Source organism: Calidris pugnax, unplaced genomic scaffold, assembly GCF_001431845.1.
Source record: "Calidris pugnax isolate Ruff unplaced genomic scaffold, ASM143184v1 scaffold41, whole genome shotgun sequence".
In the NCBI taxonomy this organism is placed as follows: Eukaryota; Metazoa; Chordata; class Aves; order Charadriiformes; family Scolopacidae; genus Calidris; species Calidris pugnax.
The window spans coordinates 1,173,610-1,189,312 of NW_015094509.1; the positions used below are offsets into that span (position 1 = coordinate 1,173,610).

The window sequence follows — 15,703 nt, forward strand, 5'->3', positions numbered from 1 at the left end:
GCTACAGGAGAGCTGGGGAAGGACTCTTTTATCAGGGAGTGTAGCGACAGGATGAGGGGTAAGGGTTTTAAACTTAAAGATGGTAGAATTAGGCTAGATACTAGGAAGAAATTCTTTGCTGTGAGGGTGGTGAGAGCCTGGCCCAGGTTGCCCCGAGAAGCTGTGGCTGCCCCATCCCTGGAGGGGTTCAAGGCCAGGCTGGATGGGGCTTGGAGCAACCTGGTCTGGTGGGAGGTGTCCCTGCCCAGGGCAGGGGGGTTGGAACTCAATGATCTTTAAGGTCCTTTCCAACTCTAACCATTCTATGATTCTATGAATTATTATTTTTTTTTTTGTTAAAAGCTCAAAATATCTAACAACTGAGCATTACTCCTCTCCTACAAGTTCAATACATGACAAACTTTTCACCAAAATAGCGTGGCAAATATATTACTGAAGTTGATCAAAATGGTAACATGATGGTGAATTTATTTTTACAGTTTTTCAGTTGACACAGCAATTGTGTTGTTTAAACTGTTTTTAGCTTTCTGACAGATGTATACACTGTGTGTATTTTGAAAGTACTGGTGTAAAACAGCTATCACTTGGAATCAAGCCTTTGAATCTTGCAATAACATATGCGTCCCTTTGTAACTATGAGATAATTTTATTAGGAAATATAAGGATGCTTCATTCTACCCTGTAAACCTCCTTACTATGAAAGGTTTAGGTTTTTTACTTAAAAATTTGTTACAGAAATAATCTGTCAATGAACATATGCTGCATGAAAGCAAACTTATCGCTAGACTACTGTTTCTTGGCCGCTTTAAAAACTGTTTTTTAACAAACGTATTATGGAATATTCTAAATCTCTCATTTCTTTCTTTCCTCTGTCTAATCCAGAGGTTATTAATTCATGATTAATATAAAATAACAACAACTTAAGGATGAGAGGGAACGTCCTCAAGTTGCTCTGGGGGAGGTTTAGATTGAATATCAGGAGAAGTTTCATCACTGACAGGGTTGTCAAGCATTGGAACAGGCTCCCCAAGAAGCGGTTGAGTCACCATCCTTGGAGATATTTAAAAGATGTGTAGAGGTGGTGCTTAGGGACATGGTTTAGTGGTGGAGGTGGTGGTGTTAGGTAAATGGTTGGACTTGATGATACTAAGAATCTTTTCCAACTTAAATGATTCTATGATTGGATTCTGTGATTGAAAAAGTCTTTTCTATTCCATGATTGAAAAAGTCTTTTGGTATTTTTAACATAGAAGCTTACTTGCTTGTTTTAACAGCCAATTTCTAAAGGCTATCAGCATTTGAAGAACAGGCTGAAGAACTCTACATGCAGATTCTCAGGAGAGTCTCCATCCTCTATCAGATGCAGGAGGTAACATAGCGACAAAGGATGAGGAGAAGGCTGAGGTACTTAATGCCTTCTTTGCCTCAGTCTTTAGTAGTAGAGTAGGCTCCCCAAGTACCCAGACCCCTGAGCCAGCAGATAGGGGCAGGGAGTAGAATGAAGATTCCACAATCCAAGGGAAGATGGTGAGGGACCTGCTCCAAGACTGGGACATACACAAGTCTATGGGGCTGGATGGGATCCACCCGAGGGCACTGAGGGAGCTGGTGGAAGTGCTCACTGAGCCACTCTCCATCATTTACCAGTAGTCCTGGCAAACTGGGGAGGTCCCGGCTGACCAGCATCTGGCCAATGTGACGCCCATCCACAAGAAGGGTCGGAAGGATGATCCAGGGAACTCCAGGCCTGTCAGTCTGACCTCAGTGCCTGGGAAGGTCATGGAACAGACCATCCTGAGTGCCATTATGTGGCACATGAAGGACACCCAGGTGATCAGGCCCAGCCAGCACGGGTTCACAAGGGGCAGGTCCTGCTTGACAAACCTGATCTCCTTCTGTGACAAAGAGACCCACTTGCTGGATGAAGGAAAGGCTGTGGATGTTGTTTACCTGGACTTTAGCAAGGCCTTTGATACTGTCTCCCACAGTATCCTCCTGGAGAAACTGGCTGCCCATGGCTTGGATGGGTATACTCTCCACTGGGTTAAAAACTGGCTGGAGGCCGGGCCCAGAGAGTGCTGGGGAATGGAGTTAAATCCAGTCGGCGGCCGGTCACGAGTGGTGTCCCACGGGGCTCAGTATTGGGGCTGGTTCTCATTAACAACTTCATCAATGATCTGGATGAGGGGATCGAGTGCACCCTCAGTCACTGCGGAATGGAGTCAAATCCAGTCGGCGGCCGGTCACAAAGGACCTGGGGGTGTTGGTGGACACCGGCTGAACAGGAGCCAGCAGTGTGCCCAGGTGGCCAAGAAGGCCACCAGCATCCTGTGTCAGGAACAGCGTGGGGAGTCAGGGGGTGACCGTCCCCCTGTCTTAGGCACTGGTGAGGCCCCACCTCAAGGGCTGTGTCCAGTCCAGAGTGTTCACAAAAAAAAGACATTGAGGTGCTGGAGCGGGTCCAGAGAAGGGCAACGAAGCTGACAAGGGATCTGGAGAACAAGTCTTATGAGGAGAGGCTGAGGGAGCTGGTGTTGTCAGCCCTGGAGAAAAGGAGGCTGAGGGATAAGAGGAAAAGTCCTCAAGTTGCACCAGGGGAGGTTTAGATTGGACATTAGGAAAAACTTTTACATTGAGAGGTTTATTAAGCATCAGAATGAGCTGCCCAGGGAAGCAGCTGAGGCACCATCCCTGCAGGTATTTAAAAGACAAGTTGACATGGTGCTGGGGGACAAAGTTTAGGGGTTTTTTTTTATCAGAGTTAGGTTGATGGTTGGACTAGATGATCTTAAAGGTCCCTTCAACACATCACCGGATTCTTTTGGAGTAACATCATCTTTAATTTTTCAATATAACACGACCTCCCTCTTGTTGACCAAGGCCACATGCATACAACCAGAATACACTGATGATACTACTATACAGATACTACAAAAATTCAGTTTTGAAGTTTTTCTCCGTTGGAGAAAACTCACATTTCTTCTAGGAACAAAAGCCTTCTGGGAAGTGTTTTTGTTGGGTTTTTTTTAGGGCAGCAAAGCAGAAAAAAATCTACTGTAAGCTATGGACAGGCTTCCATCTCTCCATAAAGGACTCAGGTCTTAGACTGTCAAAGTATAATCCTCTACTGTTAGAGCAAATGAGATACCTATGATTTTTTGTTCATACTCTTCATAACAGACGGACTCAAGCAGGAAACAATGCCCTCACCCAGTTCTTTGGGTACATCATACCCCTTCTCTGTCCTCACTATCAACTGTAGTGGCAACAGTTTAACACATATGAAAATCTGGAAGGAGAACAGCTAGATTAGAAATGAAAAATGCTGATTTGTAGTATACATTCTGCTAGCTGAGACCCTGACCCAATGAAAGAGTGAAAGGGTTCTCATCAGCTCAGCAGAACTGCTCACTGCAGGAGGCATGTGGATGGAAGAGAGGAGTTCCTGCAATACACATGCCTCTTGAGGGGACTGAAGGAGTCCTTGAAACAGGAGAAACAAAAGATAGTCTAACAATGAGCTCTCTGGATCTACAACCTGGCTGTGGTTTGGCAGGTTATCTTGCAAATTTGCAGAAACATGCTTGGAGCAGACAATACCAAACTTTCTTTTGACAAAGTCAGCCGATTTCCAAAGGACTTATTAGAATATAAATAAATAAATAGAACAAAACTTAAACAAAACCAAAAACCCCCACAGATCCAAACTTTGAAAAAGAAACTAACTGCAATCCCATTTAGAAAAAGGGCATCATAAACAATACCTATATCAGATATTTCACATATACCAGATTTTTTTTTGTAATACAAACAGGTATTTAGTGAGATTCAACCAGACTGAGATTATAAGCTTATTTCACAAATAGCAAAACACTACTGTTGCATGGGAAAGGCCACTGAGAACAGGTGAATTTGAAGCAGTAAAGCTTTATGTACAGGTCACCTTCAAACTATTACTATCTTGTGCCTGACAAGCTACCATCTCCTGATGGAAAGGAAAGTCAAGGGGAAGAAGGCAATATGCTGAGGGCATCAGACCACGTTTCAAGTATTATAAGTGCATGCTGAGGACTATAGCTGGTTCATAATGCATCTATGACACCTTGGTTTGTGAGTGAAAGATAATGTATTTAAATCATTAGGTGGAAGCTCTCCAGTAGCTGATCTCCACCATGAGTCAAGTTCATGCTCCTGAAGCTGTGGATTTGATTCTAATAGTTTACACATGCTAATTAAAAAGACAGTAGAAGAAAAAAGTTTACAAAACATTGTCCCTGCACTCGCCAGAAACCAGCACAGGAGATGAATTGCTTGGGTCACCATTTAAATAAATAAATAAATACATTCTGCACGCAGAGCTCATTATAGATTTGCTTACAAGTTCATTTCCTATAGAAAACTAAACAGCAGGAAAAAATGTATCTAAATCAAGTTAATGAGAAAAAGCTGGACAGAACATGCAAACACCTGGACAGAAACCCTCCTTTTATGTTGTTTCACAATAAATAGTAGACAGTTAGAGACCATCACTATTATACCCAGCTGAGGACCCACATGTAGCTGACTGCTATAAAAAAAATAAAAAAGAATGTACTCCCCACTGCAGGGTATGTATCTTTTTTAAAAGCATGCTTTGGGCAATGAAAATAGCGCAATTATTCTACTGCATTTGACCGTGTGCCATCACAACAGAGACTGCAGCGTCATTACCAGAAAAGTGCTTTTAATATCTGCCCTTGCCTAACAGCTTAAAACACTACTGAAAACCTTGCTCATGCTTGCAAAGCTGTAAACGTAGACAAAGGAGGTTTTAGATGAGTGACTTTTACTTTAGAATGGTGTATATGGACCTAAAAGTGATCTTCTCGCAGGACAGAAAATGAGGTATCACAAAAGACTGATCCTACACATACCAAGTAATTATCCCCATGTTTGGATTTGAGCATTTGGGTTACATCTTGTAGATTGTGGAGATAAGTTTCCTCAGAACAGCTAGCAGGGAAGGATACAGCAATGATCCGCTCCGTGATGTAAGTGAGGTCAAGTTGATAGCCTTCCTCCATAATGTGATCAAAGTCTGCACTTCTGTGAAGAAATTTGATGTGAAAGTTCAGAGCAAAGCCGATAAGAGCACACACAACATATTAATGAGAAGAAACTGCAACTTGGGACTCATACAGTAAAAGCATCTGATGTTTCCAATATTTTCGTTACAGTTACAACTTACTAAATGCCTACAGAGCTCAAATTATTCAGTTGAGTACACAAAGGGAGTTGGCCAAACAGCAGAGTTCTTCACATCAAAACTAGAGTGAAAAAAATCTCTGCAATTAATATGTAGAAAAGCAGTAAAAGGAAGCAACTTTGGCAAATGCTACTGCAAAAAATTTAGGAGTTAAACAGAAAACATATTGGTATTTATGTCTGCACAGATTTCTTTTTCTGTAGAATTGCTTTCTGCATTCTGTAGAATACTTTACAGCTTTACAAATTGGTAGATTCACCAGCGATCTGTAAAACACTGCAGATAGATACAGTCTTGAAATCTGCACTGAGTAACACTGAATTGAATCCAAAACCAGTCCTCAAACTGCAACAGACACCAATGTAAACCAATTCGTCTCACAAGCTAGTCTCCAGACACTGTTTACTCTTAACTTCTCCTTTGTTTCCAGCTTCACAAAACCAGGCACCTTACCTTGCCCTTTTTAATAGAATAATCAAAAGATTACAGTCATTAAAAGTAAGCTCTGAAGTTAAATATAAGTTCAGCAAACATGCTCAGTTGTTTTCTTAGACAGGGATTGTAAAAATGGTACTTGCATAGTGGGACATGTCTTGCAGAAGACTGAACTCACAGAAATTACAACCACAAACAACAAAACCTGAACGACCACAGCATCATGTAACACTACTACGCAAAATATGAGAGAAATACTTGCCGTGATCCTTTGTCACAACTGAAAGAGGAGTTCTTCAAAGCACTGCTGGAACTCTGGAACAAAGCAAGCAGAGCAGTCAGTCCGGCACCTTCCTTGGCATCACTAGGTCAATGTTCCTGCCTTTTTCCCCTCATTTATTATGGTTGTATTGTGGAAAACTAGAGCCACAATAGGGTAAGAGAGTATCATTGCCTTATGTTTTGACCGCAAACACTGTGGTTATGGCCAGGTTATGTCCCCCTCTTCATACAGACTCACTACTACCTCCTCCAACTCACTGCCGTCAGAGAAGGACTGGCTGTCTTTTGTGCTCTTCTTCCTAACTGCACTAAGAAACATTCAATGGACTTCTGAGAAGATGAAGCTTGAATCTCTGTCTAAACCTGCAAAAGTAAGTTCCTCTCAAGTCATTCTCTCATGATAACACTGAAAAATATACTCAATTTATTCCAGTATCAAAGTTCTGGGAGTCTGAAGAGAAGCCTGAGCTGCAGTGGTTTTACTTTATGAGAGTTTTGTAGTTCTATTTGTTCAGTAATAGTAACTATGCATTAAAAATTGTCAAAATCTTCTCCCTCATGAATCTTAGTAATAGACTTTTTCTCACCTAATTTTAGCTGTCTTAGAATTAAGCTCCGGTGTGATTATCACCCAAGCTCTCTGCATGTAATGAGAGAGCCATCTAGAGGTGGCAGGGTCCCTTCTTTCCAGGATAGGCTTGTGGAAAAAAGACAACTATTGCTATAATAACATTAAATAAAAATTTAAAAAAAAAAATTTACTTTACATTTAGGTATATTTTTTATACAGAAAATCAGAAGTTCAATTTAATATCATGTATCAGTAACTCCATAAGAGAAAGAGTAATCACTCATCCTCCTGCCCTGAATCCACACTTGCTATACAGAAAAACTCACAGAAAAGCTTATTTAGATGAAGGGCAAGAGCTGGAAAGCTGATAAACCCTGTACAATTTGGGTACACATATGACAAATATTCCCAAACCAAATAAGCTGTGTTCAAATGAAAGAGGCCCTGGAACTTTCCATGCAGTGACACTATATCAAAATCTAAGACAGCTAGGACATACACAAGCGGCTCCTTCCAAAATTTCTGGAAATGAGCTGTTCTGGTAAATTTTAAAGCACACCTGATGGCATACGGTGTACCTCACCTAAGTGCTTGGTCCCAGTTCCACTAGTTCCTATCTTTACTAAGGTATCAGAAAATGAGGAAACCATGGGATTTTCAACTTCTTTTTACTCAGTCCTTTCTTGTGATTTTAAAGGCTGTAGGTAATACACCATGGGTGCCAAAACAAGTAAATAAGTAATAAACTGAAATTCAAGAAAAAGCTTTTAGAATGTTTTGGTTTGATAACTAGAAAGCAAACAGTGAAACATGCCCCTCACTCTGCTTCCTTGATCTCTCTTGGTCACAGGGATGTATCTATTGCTTAAGAAGTACTTCCACCATTTTAAAATAAATTTTGTGACTAAACCTCCATGTAACCTGAATAATCACTCACTTATTTTCTCACCACAGGAAGCTGCCAAGTGATAAAATCATTCTCTGTTGCACACTGTTGTAGCATATAAATTAGCATATAGCCTAGTAGCATGCAGCATATAAGCATATGAACACTAACATAATGCAAACCACTCGCAGCAAAAAACGAGCTAGTGAGATCTATATTTACTGTATGCATGCCATGGCCACCTACTGAAACCCATAGTATTGTGTAACCTTTCCTGCTCTGGGTATAAAAACAGATAATCCTGACACCTTTCACAATTCACCAGCTGGTGTAACTTAAATTGCCGGCGCTGTTTGAAGTACCTGTAACATAGTTCAAAACTTTAGCTGATTGGTTGCACATATAAAAATGTATCAGTGTAAAAGGACTCTTCTTCTGAGGTCTCAGCTGGGACTCACATTTCACCCCACGGTCCCGAACAGCTGTACTACTCTTCAGTCTCTCATTATGGCCAAGCTTTTATACAAATTCTGGAAACCTCCCAAAATCAACAGAACCCTGACGTCTCCACAAAAGACTTTGATTCAGACCATGGAACTTCCCATTGCTATTCTATGGTGCACCAAAGTACTAAATTTTACTTAACCCTTCATAGTGTCAAGATCACCTTGTACCTTATATGATGACTGCAGTCAATGGAACAAAGTCAAGGACACACCTCCATTCTTCTGCATGTCCTCTAGGTTCTAGTCACTTCCTCCTCTCTTCCATGGCTTAATTATCTTGTAGCCAGCAATGCTTTCTTTTTCTTCAGGTTTTTCTTTTCACTATTTGTTTTGTTCACTAATTATCAATGACCACACCACATTTCCCCTCACAGCTAAAATATTCAGCAAAATTGAACAGATATAATACATGACTTATTACAGAAACTTGAACTTCTGTGACTGGCTCTCTTTGTTCTAACATCTTTTGTGTGGTTTTAAGGGTCATTTCACTCTTAAGAAAGGGATTCTTCTTCTGGATCAAGTCACACACACATACCCTCAGAATCCAAGTTTTACCAAGCACAGGATTCAACGGCACAGGCCAGACTATCCATAAAGGCAAATCATCTCCCATCCAAGTTAAAAAACACCAAAAATCACCACAAAAACCCAACAAAATAAAAAACCCTACTATTTTCTGCCTTGTTGCTTACTGGAGAGATAATAGCAAAACATTTGGCTGACCTTCCAAGACAGCAAATGCCATCTGGCATCTCCCAGGATGGACAACTGCACTGAAAAATCTTTCAAAACTAGATATGATTTTCGCATCCTGTTGCGTCCTGTCAACCAACAGCAGCAGAGAAGATGCAGAAAAATAATGGCTCAAAATGGGGTATTTAAACACAGCTGGTGAATAATTTAGAGTTGTAACTAGGATAGATCCAGTGGAACTAGCACTTGATGTGTTGCCAGTAGGACAGACCACCCTGAGATTATTCTTCCTTGAGCTTCTCCTCACAACTCTTGTTCCCCTTCTTCCCTGGGGCTGCCTAGCAACACAGACAGTATAACCTGTCATTTCAGAAGAGAATTTGGAAGAAAGAAAACACCTCTCATTTACCTATTTATTCAGTTTTAAGGAATTTTTTATCTCCCAAACAAACAGATCAATCCCAAGCAATAACACATAAAAGTAAAACATGTAAACAAGGGCAGAGAGCCTTTTGGTCTCTGATTTAGTCTCTGATGAGACTGATTCAGCTGCAGATGTTGGAAGGAAACCAGCAGAGGGAGGCAATTGCTTCTCAGAAGACAACTGTCTTCTCTGTGGCCACGGGATGGTATTAACAAGCAAATTCATTGCATCCAAGGTACTGCCTTTTTCCTGTGAAAACTCAAGTCGTGCAACTCTTTCCTTTGACATTCTCCTCACTGCTTCTTTTACCATCTTTAGCTCCTGCCTCTAGTCCTGGGCACATCGCAGAGCTTGCTATCCCAACTTTCTCCAAAATGCAGTCCTCAAGAGGAGACCACCTCAGAGAGCAGTACGGCCTAGGCATGATACAGAAGCTAAGGAACAGACCCATATTTAATCCTACATGGTTGTCACCAGGTCACAACAGTCACCAGAAGGTAAGTTTCCCAGCACAGGCAGCAGCCTAGGAAGTGGTGAAGCCAGCAATTAAAGCACAGCTTGGACAAAAGAGGCTTTTGACATCAGTCCTGTTTATCCCCTTCCTCTGACGCCAAAGAGGATGAACCTGCCGATCAATCCCCTGCTCTGCCTCCCACAGCAACCCCGTGCTGTCAGCAGGCTCAATCTCCTATCTCTACAATCTCTCTTCCAGTCTCAGCACCCTCTGTGCTCCTCCAGAACCAAGGGGGAGTGAGAAGTAACCTCTCTGCTAAGCCTGCATCCATCCATCGCCTCTCCAGGAAAGAGATGGGGACGAGCGAGTGAAAAATAACACCTACGAAAAAAAAATCAAAATAAACAATATCTGTAAAAAAAAAAAAATATGTCCCTCAGCAAGATGATTATCCTCAACCTTTCCAAGAACTGAAAAGGGGAACGTGGGTCACAGCTAGAAGGCTTACACACTTCACAGGCTGCAGTCCTCTGCAGTAGCGCTTCAGAGACCACAAATATCACGGCAGGGACAGAGGGGGAAGGGAGAGCAGTTTTGCCCCAGATAAATTTATTTACATTTTTTCAGTACACTGATTAACTATCTTTTATAGGACAGCTCTGAGGGGAAAAAAAAGGATAATCAAAAGCCTAGTATGTAAACTGCCAGTTTCCAATACCAAAGTAAAACCAGACACACGGGCCACACACAACTTACCCCTTTTGAGACTAGAATCAAAGGTAGGTTAACAAAGCCAAATAAAAAAATCATTCCGTAGCTTTTCCCAAGGACCCCTTCCTGTCATTGAACTAATATACTAATTAAAAGTGATCTCAGCAGAATATAAGAACTCCTGGTTTCCAGGACCTGCTTGTTTTGGACTGTTGAGCCAGCTGTACATCAACTGCCCGCTCCTCCGAGGGACAGCACCCCTGAAAACGCACGGCCGGGGAACCTGAGGTGCATTCACACAGCTCATCTATTCCTCTCTTCCCTCCTTCTTAAACGGGAGCATTAACAAGCATAAGGATCAATGAGTAAGTAGAAACTACAACTATCAGAAATTTAAATCAATGAATAATCTGCGACTTAAAGGTATCAGGAGGTATTTTGAAAGAATGACACAGATCTATTTGGGATATAAATATTTTATTTGTGCCTATTTTTCATGTTGATACAAGCATCAGAAAACTCGATGAGTTAATTTGTCTAAAAATTACATGCATTTTACACAGCTTTTAATTAGCTTATGAAACTTTTTCCACACAACTGTTCACCATTCAAACTACCATAAATAAAAATATGAATAGAGAGACTGAGCAGCAGGAGACCTGAATGCATTTTAGCTACATTTGCGATGGCATTTTCATTCCCCAAGCCATGGATAGGAATCAGAAGAAATTCTCTAACCTATTCTAAGGCACAGTGTAACAGTTTTATACACTCTAGGGTACTGCAGAAAAGACAGGACAATGAACTACACTGATTGTTGGACTGCTCCAACCATGATCATTCTTATTGACACAGTAGTTGCTTTTAGAAGCTACAGCGACACACATGTTTGAATGTCTTGGATGAGAACCAAAATTTGCATAATCTTTTGGCCTCTGGCTTTAGAATTATTCCTAATATGGAAAACAAAGATTCATGCCTTGTGAATACAAATGTTTCTATGCTAGTGTCTATTCCTGCGGTAAGTATTAAAAAATTAATTAAAAAAATTTTTTTTGGAGTTGACTCTGCAGAAGAGATTTATCATTATTTCTACTGCAAACAGCTATTTGTTTGGCTGTACATTTTATTTTTGTTCTGTATACTGTGTTCCATAGAAATAAAGTAGTGTAACAGCAAGAATCCAGACAGAAGTGCCCCTTGCAAGTAGCAGCGTCTGCAGAAGTTATAAACCCCAGCTTGTGTCTCCCTGCCAAAAAAACTACCCTGAGCCACTGGCCAAGCTGCTCCCACAATTCTTCCCTGTAACACTTCAGGCAAGACAGACAGGCTCCCCTCAACCAGTTAACTGCAGGGCTTTTCATCCAGCTCATCTTTATCAAGTTCAGGGGGCACTTGCATATGGAGTTCCATCTTCCAGCCTGCTGGGTCACCAAGAAGCTAACAGGGGCAGGAAGATCAGCTTCCAGCTTGCTTAGATGCAGAGAAGCAGCCCCGTTCACAGCCTGAAAGATCCTGGTACAGCTGGGTCTTCTTCCCATCTTTTTCTCCTCTTTTAAAAAATTGAAATCCGTAACAGAGAAGGCACATCACAAATGTTGGGTACTAAGGATTCTTTAGGAGAGAATACTGAATGCATGTAAAGTCCGTCTCCAAGTGACAATGAGGCACAATTGATGTTTTACTTCATATAAAATTTTACAGATATGTCTCAAGACTGGGAGTTCACACCAACCTTCATAAGGCTGGCATCCAGCCCCAATGTCCCGGTCTGAGGTAAAACACAACCAACTCTCTGTTCAGTGATTTTACATCCCAGCCAGGCCCCTTCGAACTCTCTGAAATTAACAGCGTGTTGTGGAGAAAACTGCTCCTTCTCAGAGCGATAAGGCCAATGTCTGTGCCCCATGCCAAGAACACGCAGAGAGGCCCTTGCTTATACTCATTGCTATAACAACCAAGGTCAACCAATTTCATTAATTGCCCCATTAAGAGGGTCAGAAGCAGCAAAGCGTAGAGGGGTCCCACCCGTGGGGAGGAGGGGACAGGAGAGGTGACCCCAAACCTGACAACAGGGTGTTCCATCCCATCTGCCCCGTGCTCAGGGTAAAAGCTGAGGGATCAAAGGGTCAGCTCTCTCTTGCTCCAATGGCCGACGTCCAAAGAGGACTCTGTCTGTCCATCTGCCTTTGATCCCCATCCGTGTGTTCCTGACTCCAGAGCTGGAACCCAGTTCCCATCCGTCGCTGAGTCCAGGCTGGGACGTGCCCAGTGCCTGCTGGGGATGGACTGGCATCCTGGGAGCTTGATACGGTTTTCTATATATTGTATCTATTTTCATTATTTTCTTCTTTTTGATTTTAATATTAATTCTTCAGTAAAGTAGTTTAGTTCATTCTAAACTTCTAAATCTCTTTATCTCTTCCTCTCCTCTCTTTTGGGGGAGGTGGAGCTGGCAGGACGGGCCATCTGACAGTCTGGTTTTGGTAAATTTGGCTGAAACCATGACACCCAGCCAGTGTTGTGTAACACTGGCTCTTGCACACACGGAGCAGGAGCACACCTGTCACAGCAACACTTGAACGACTCTGTTCCACAGCAAACCTATGGGGAACTTACTATGTCTGTATTTAAGTATTACCATGTTAAGTGCTAAGCCAGAAGTTTAGCTCAACTAACTAAAATAATACATGCGCTCCAGCTCCAGTTGTGGCACAGCTTCATAATTACTCCTCAGCTTTGAAACGGGTCTTGAATGAATACTATCCACAGGCAATGTAATTAAGCACAACAGACACAGCAGAACATAAACATTTCTGTATTAATTCACACCTACCCTGTGATGAGGCTTTGTAGGAGCCCTGCACAACCTAACCTAGGAGTTACCTCCTAACTCTGTAAGGAGGTACGGTGATGTCCACATTGGAAAGAAAAAAACACAGTGGCAAAGACTCCTGAAGTAGGTCTACCAAGCTTCTCTCTGACCTAGTTAAGATGCCAGACATCAAAACCGAAGCCAACTGTCATCCCGAATTTAGCACCCTATTAACTAACAGAAAATTATGTGCATGCAATTCTTGGATAGGAGTGACAGAATCACTTCTGCCAGCCTTTAGTTGAAACAAGAAGCCTCATTTACTTGTTTTTAATATGTTAATGTTAATATCAAGAATCAAATAAGATTCCAGTTCACGGGGGTACAAGGAAGCCCTCTATATGTAAGAAAATGCACTTCTGACTTCCTGAGGAAGAAAGTGTAATTCATGCCACAGAGCTATCCCAACCATTAGAATTAAGCTAACAAAATTTTGGTTCTGACACTACCAAAGTTCAAGCCAAACTCTTTATTTATGTTTACACAGCTTGCCTATAAAGCAGTAAGGGCTGACACTAGAAATATTCCATTAACAGTCACACTGCTGAGAAAAAGCAAAAGAACTTTTCTTTCCTGGACCAGATGCCACAGAATGAGATGCAAAAGAGGGAGAGGAAGGGGGAAGAAATCCCGGAGCCAAATAAAAGAGTCAGGCAGTTAAAGGAGTCTCTTCCAATTCAGTTAATGAACCAAAAGGAGAAGTAGTGTGGCACAAATTTAGAAGAAAGAGAAGGCATGAAGACAAGGAACACACCTCCTGCCAGCAGGACAGAGACGGGATGTGTGCTGCACCACGGGTCACAGACCCAGAGCTGCAGGAGCCTCCTCCAGGCCATGGCAGCATCTGGCCCCACTGCCTGCAGACACCACTTTCTTACCAATCTCCCAGCCCTGCAGCTTTACACCTCCTCTCTTTTCCAAATAGGTACAGGTATTCCAACCACTGTCTTTCAGTTCAGAACTTTCTTCTATTTCCCCATGAGCCCCTGCCCCTCATCCATGTCACCTTTTGCTCCTGGGATATACTGGTCCATGGAAAGGAACTACCAAAAATTGCAGGAAACTTGCTAGTGATCAAATAAAACCAATGCAAAATATAATATGACAAATGGCACAGCTGAAAAAGAATCGCTTGCCATTAAAGCTACCTTCAAAATGGCTGTGCATGAGCTACTATGTGTACAGAAAAACAACCCCGAAACACATGACCTTGGCTGGTGTAATAAGCAACCAGCACAAAGAGAAAGCCCTCTGAAGTATTCAGATGTAACACAAGGAAGCGAAAAACTTTCAACTGACAGTAGAAAACAATCTGCAATTATTTTCCTCACAATGTATCTCATTATTTTGCTTCACATTTGTTGTACTAGAAGCAGCTGTCACAACCAATTATTCACATGCAGATAACTAAGTGGCTTATTCTCATTTTTTTTTTATTTTAGTTCATTTGTCTCATTAAGGAAGAGTGAAGTAAAGGGAGAAACAATCTTTTCACTAGTCATTTCAGCTGGTTTCAATCTCAAATATATCCTAGCAATTCAGAAATAATTATAATTTTACTGGAACAGTGTAGATACCAACACATGGATGCAACCACAGAGCTGAACTTGGCTGTAGAAAAACATTTACTACCACCCCAAGTAAGCTAATACGAATACAGCCTCTGGTCTCCTGCCTATATAGGTATTCGGGGATCAGAACTGTGCCCATCCTGCAAAGAGTGGCACCAGCAGAAGCACACAGCACTGAACGTGGACACCATCACAACACAAATGCAACACGCACAAGACTAACACCGTGATGCTCCTTTATTGCACAGACAGCTGCTCTGGATCGCACAATGAATCTTGCAAGTCCTTCCCTCTGCCCCTTCTTAGATGTTAACTTCATCCTTACAGTGGGGAATCAAATACGACACCGTGATGCTCCTTTATTGCTGCTCTGGAATCGCACAATGAATCAGCAGAGACCACACGCATCTTGCAAGTCCTTCCCTCTGCCCCTTCTTCAATGTTAACTTCATCCTTACAGTGGGGAATCAAATACATCAACCACAGTTGCCTACTAACAGACAGTCAACTATAGGCACGTCTCAAGATTTATTTAGAAATCAAAGAAACTTGGTATCTCTGATAAAAGGCAACTGCAAAGGACTTCAAAAAGTCTTTTCTTCTCGCTTACTTCACAGAAATTGTTATAAAAGTATACTCATTCATGCTTTCTGTATTGAAACCTGCAATACCACCCATTTACAGAAATTCCTACACCACTTAGAAGACTGGGTTCTACTGCACTTTGATAAATGTATTTAATGCTACTTGTACCAGTAGTACTACAGTAACAGTAATAATAAAGGTTGGGAAAGGACATTGAATTTGTTTTGTAAATAACATGGCACAGTAACTTGAACAAATAAAGGCTAAAAGATCAACTGCATATTGACCGTAATACAAGAACTAATATTCTTCTCGCTGAAAAAAACCTCTCTTGAATTTCCAACTCCTCTGAATATCATCAATCTATGAAGATGTCAATATTTCTCTTTACTCCTCCTCTGCTGGGTTTAGAAATGAAGAACACAGAGTTCATGACATTGTTTCTAGATAAACTGGAGGGGG

The 15,703-nt window shown here is 41.6% G+C and overlaps 1 protein-coding gene across 5 annotated transcripts in view; it reads right to left on the reverse strand.

Moving 5' to 3' along the window:
* The window catches only part of TNS3 (tensin 3), a 251,867-nt gene that overhangs the window by 124,976 nt on the left and 111,188 nt on the right, over window positions 1-15,703 (reverse strand). For all 5 annotated transcript variants that reach the window (XM_014965348.1, XM_014965349.1, XM_014965352.1 and 2 more), the window contains 2 exons: window positions 5,943-5,995; window positions 4,914-5,085 (listed from right to left, as the gene is read on the reverse strand). In XM_014965348.1, the coding sequence (XP_014820834.1) occupies window positions 4,914-5,085; window positions 5,943-5,995 (225 nt within the window). The remainder of the gene's footprint in view (window positions 1-4,913; window positions 5,086-5,942; window positions 5,996-15,703) is intronic.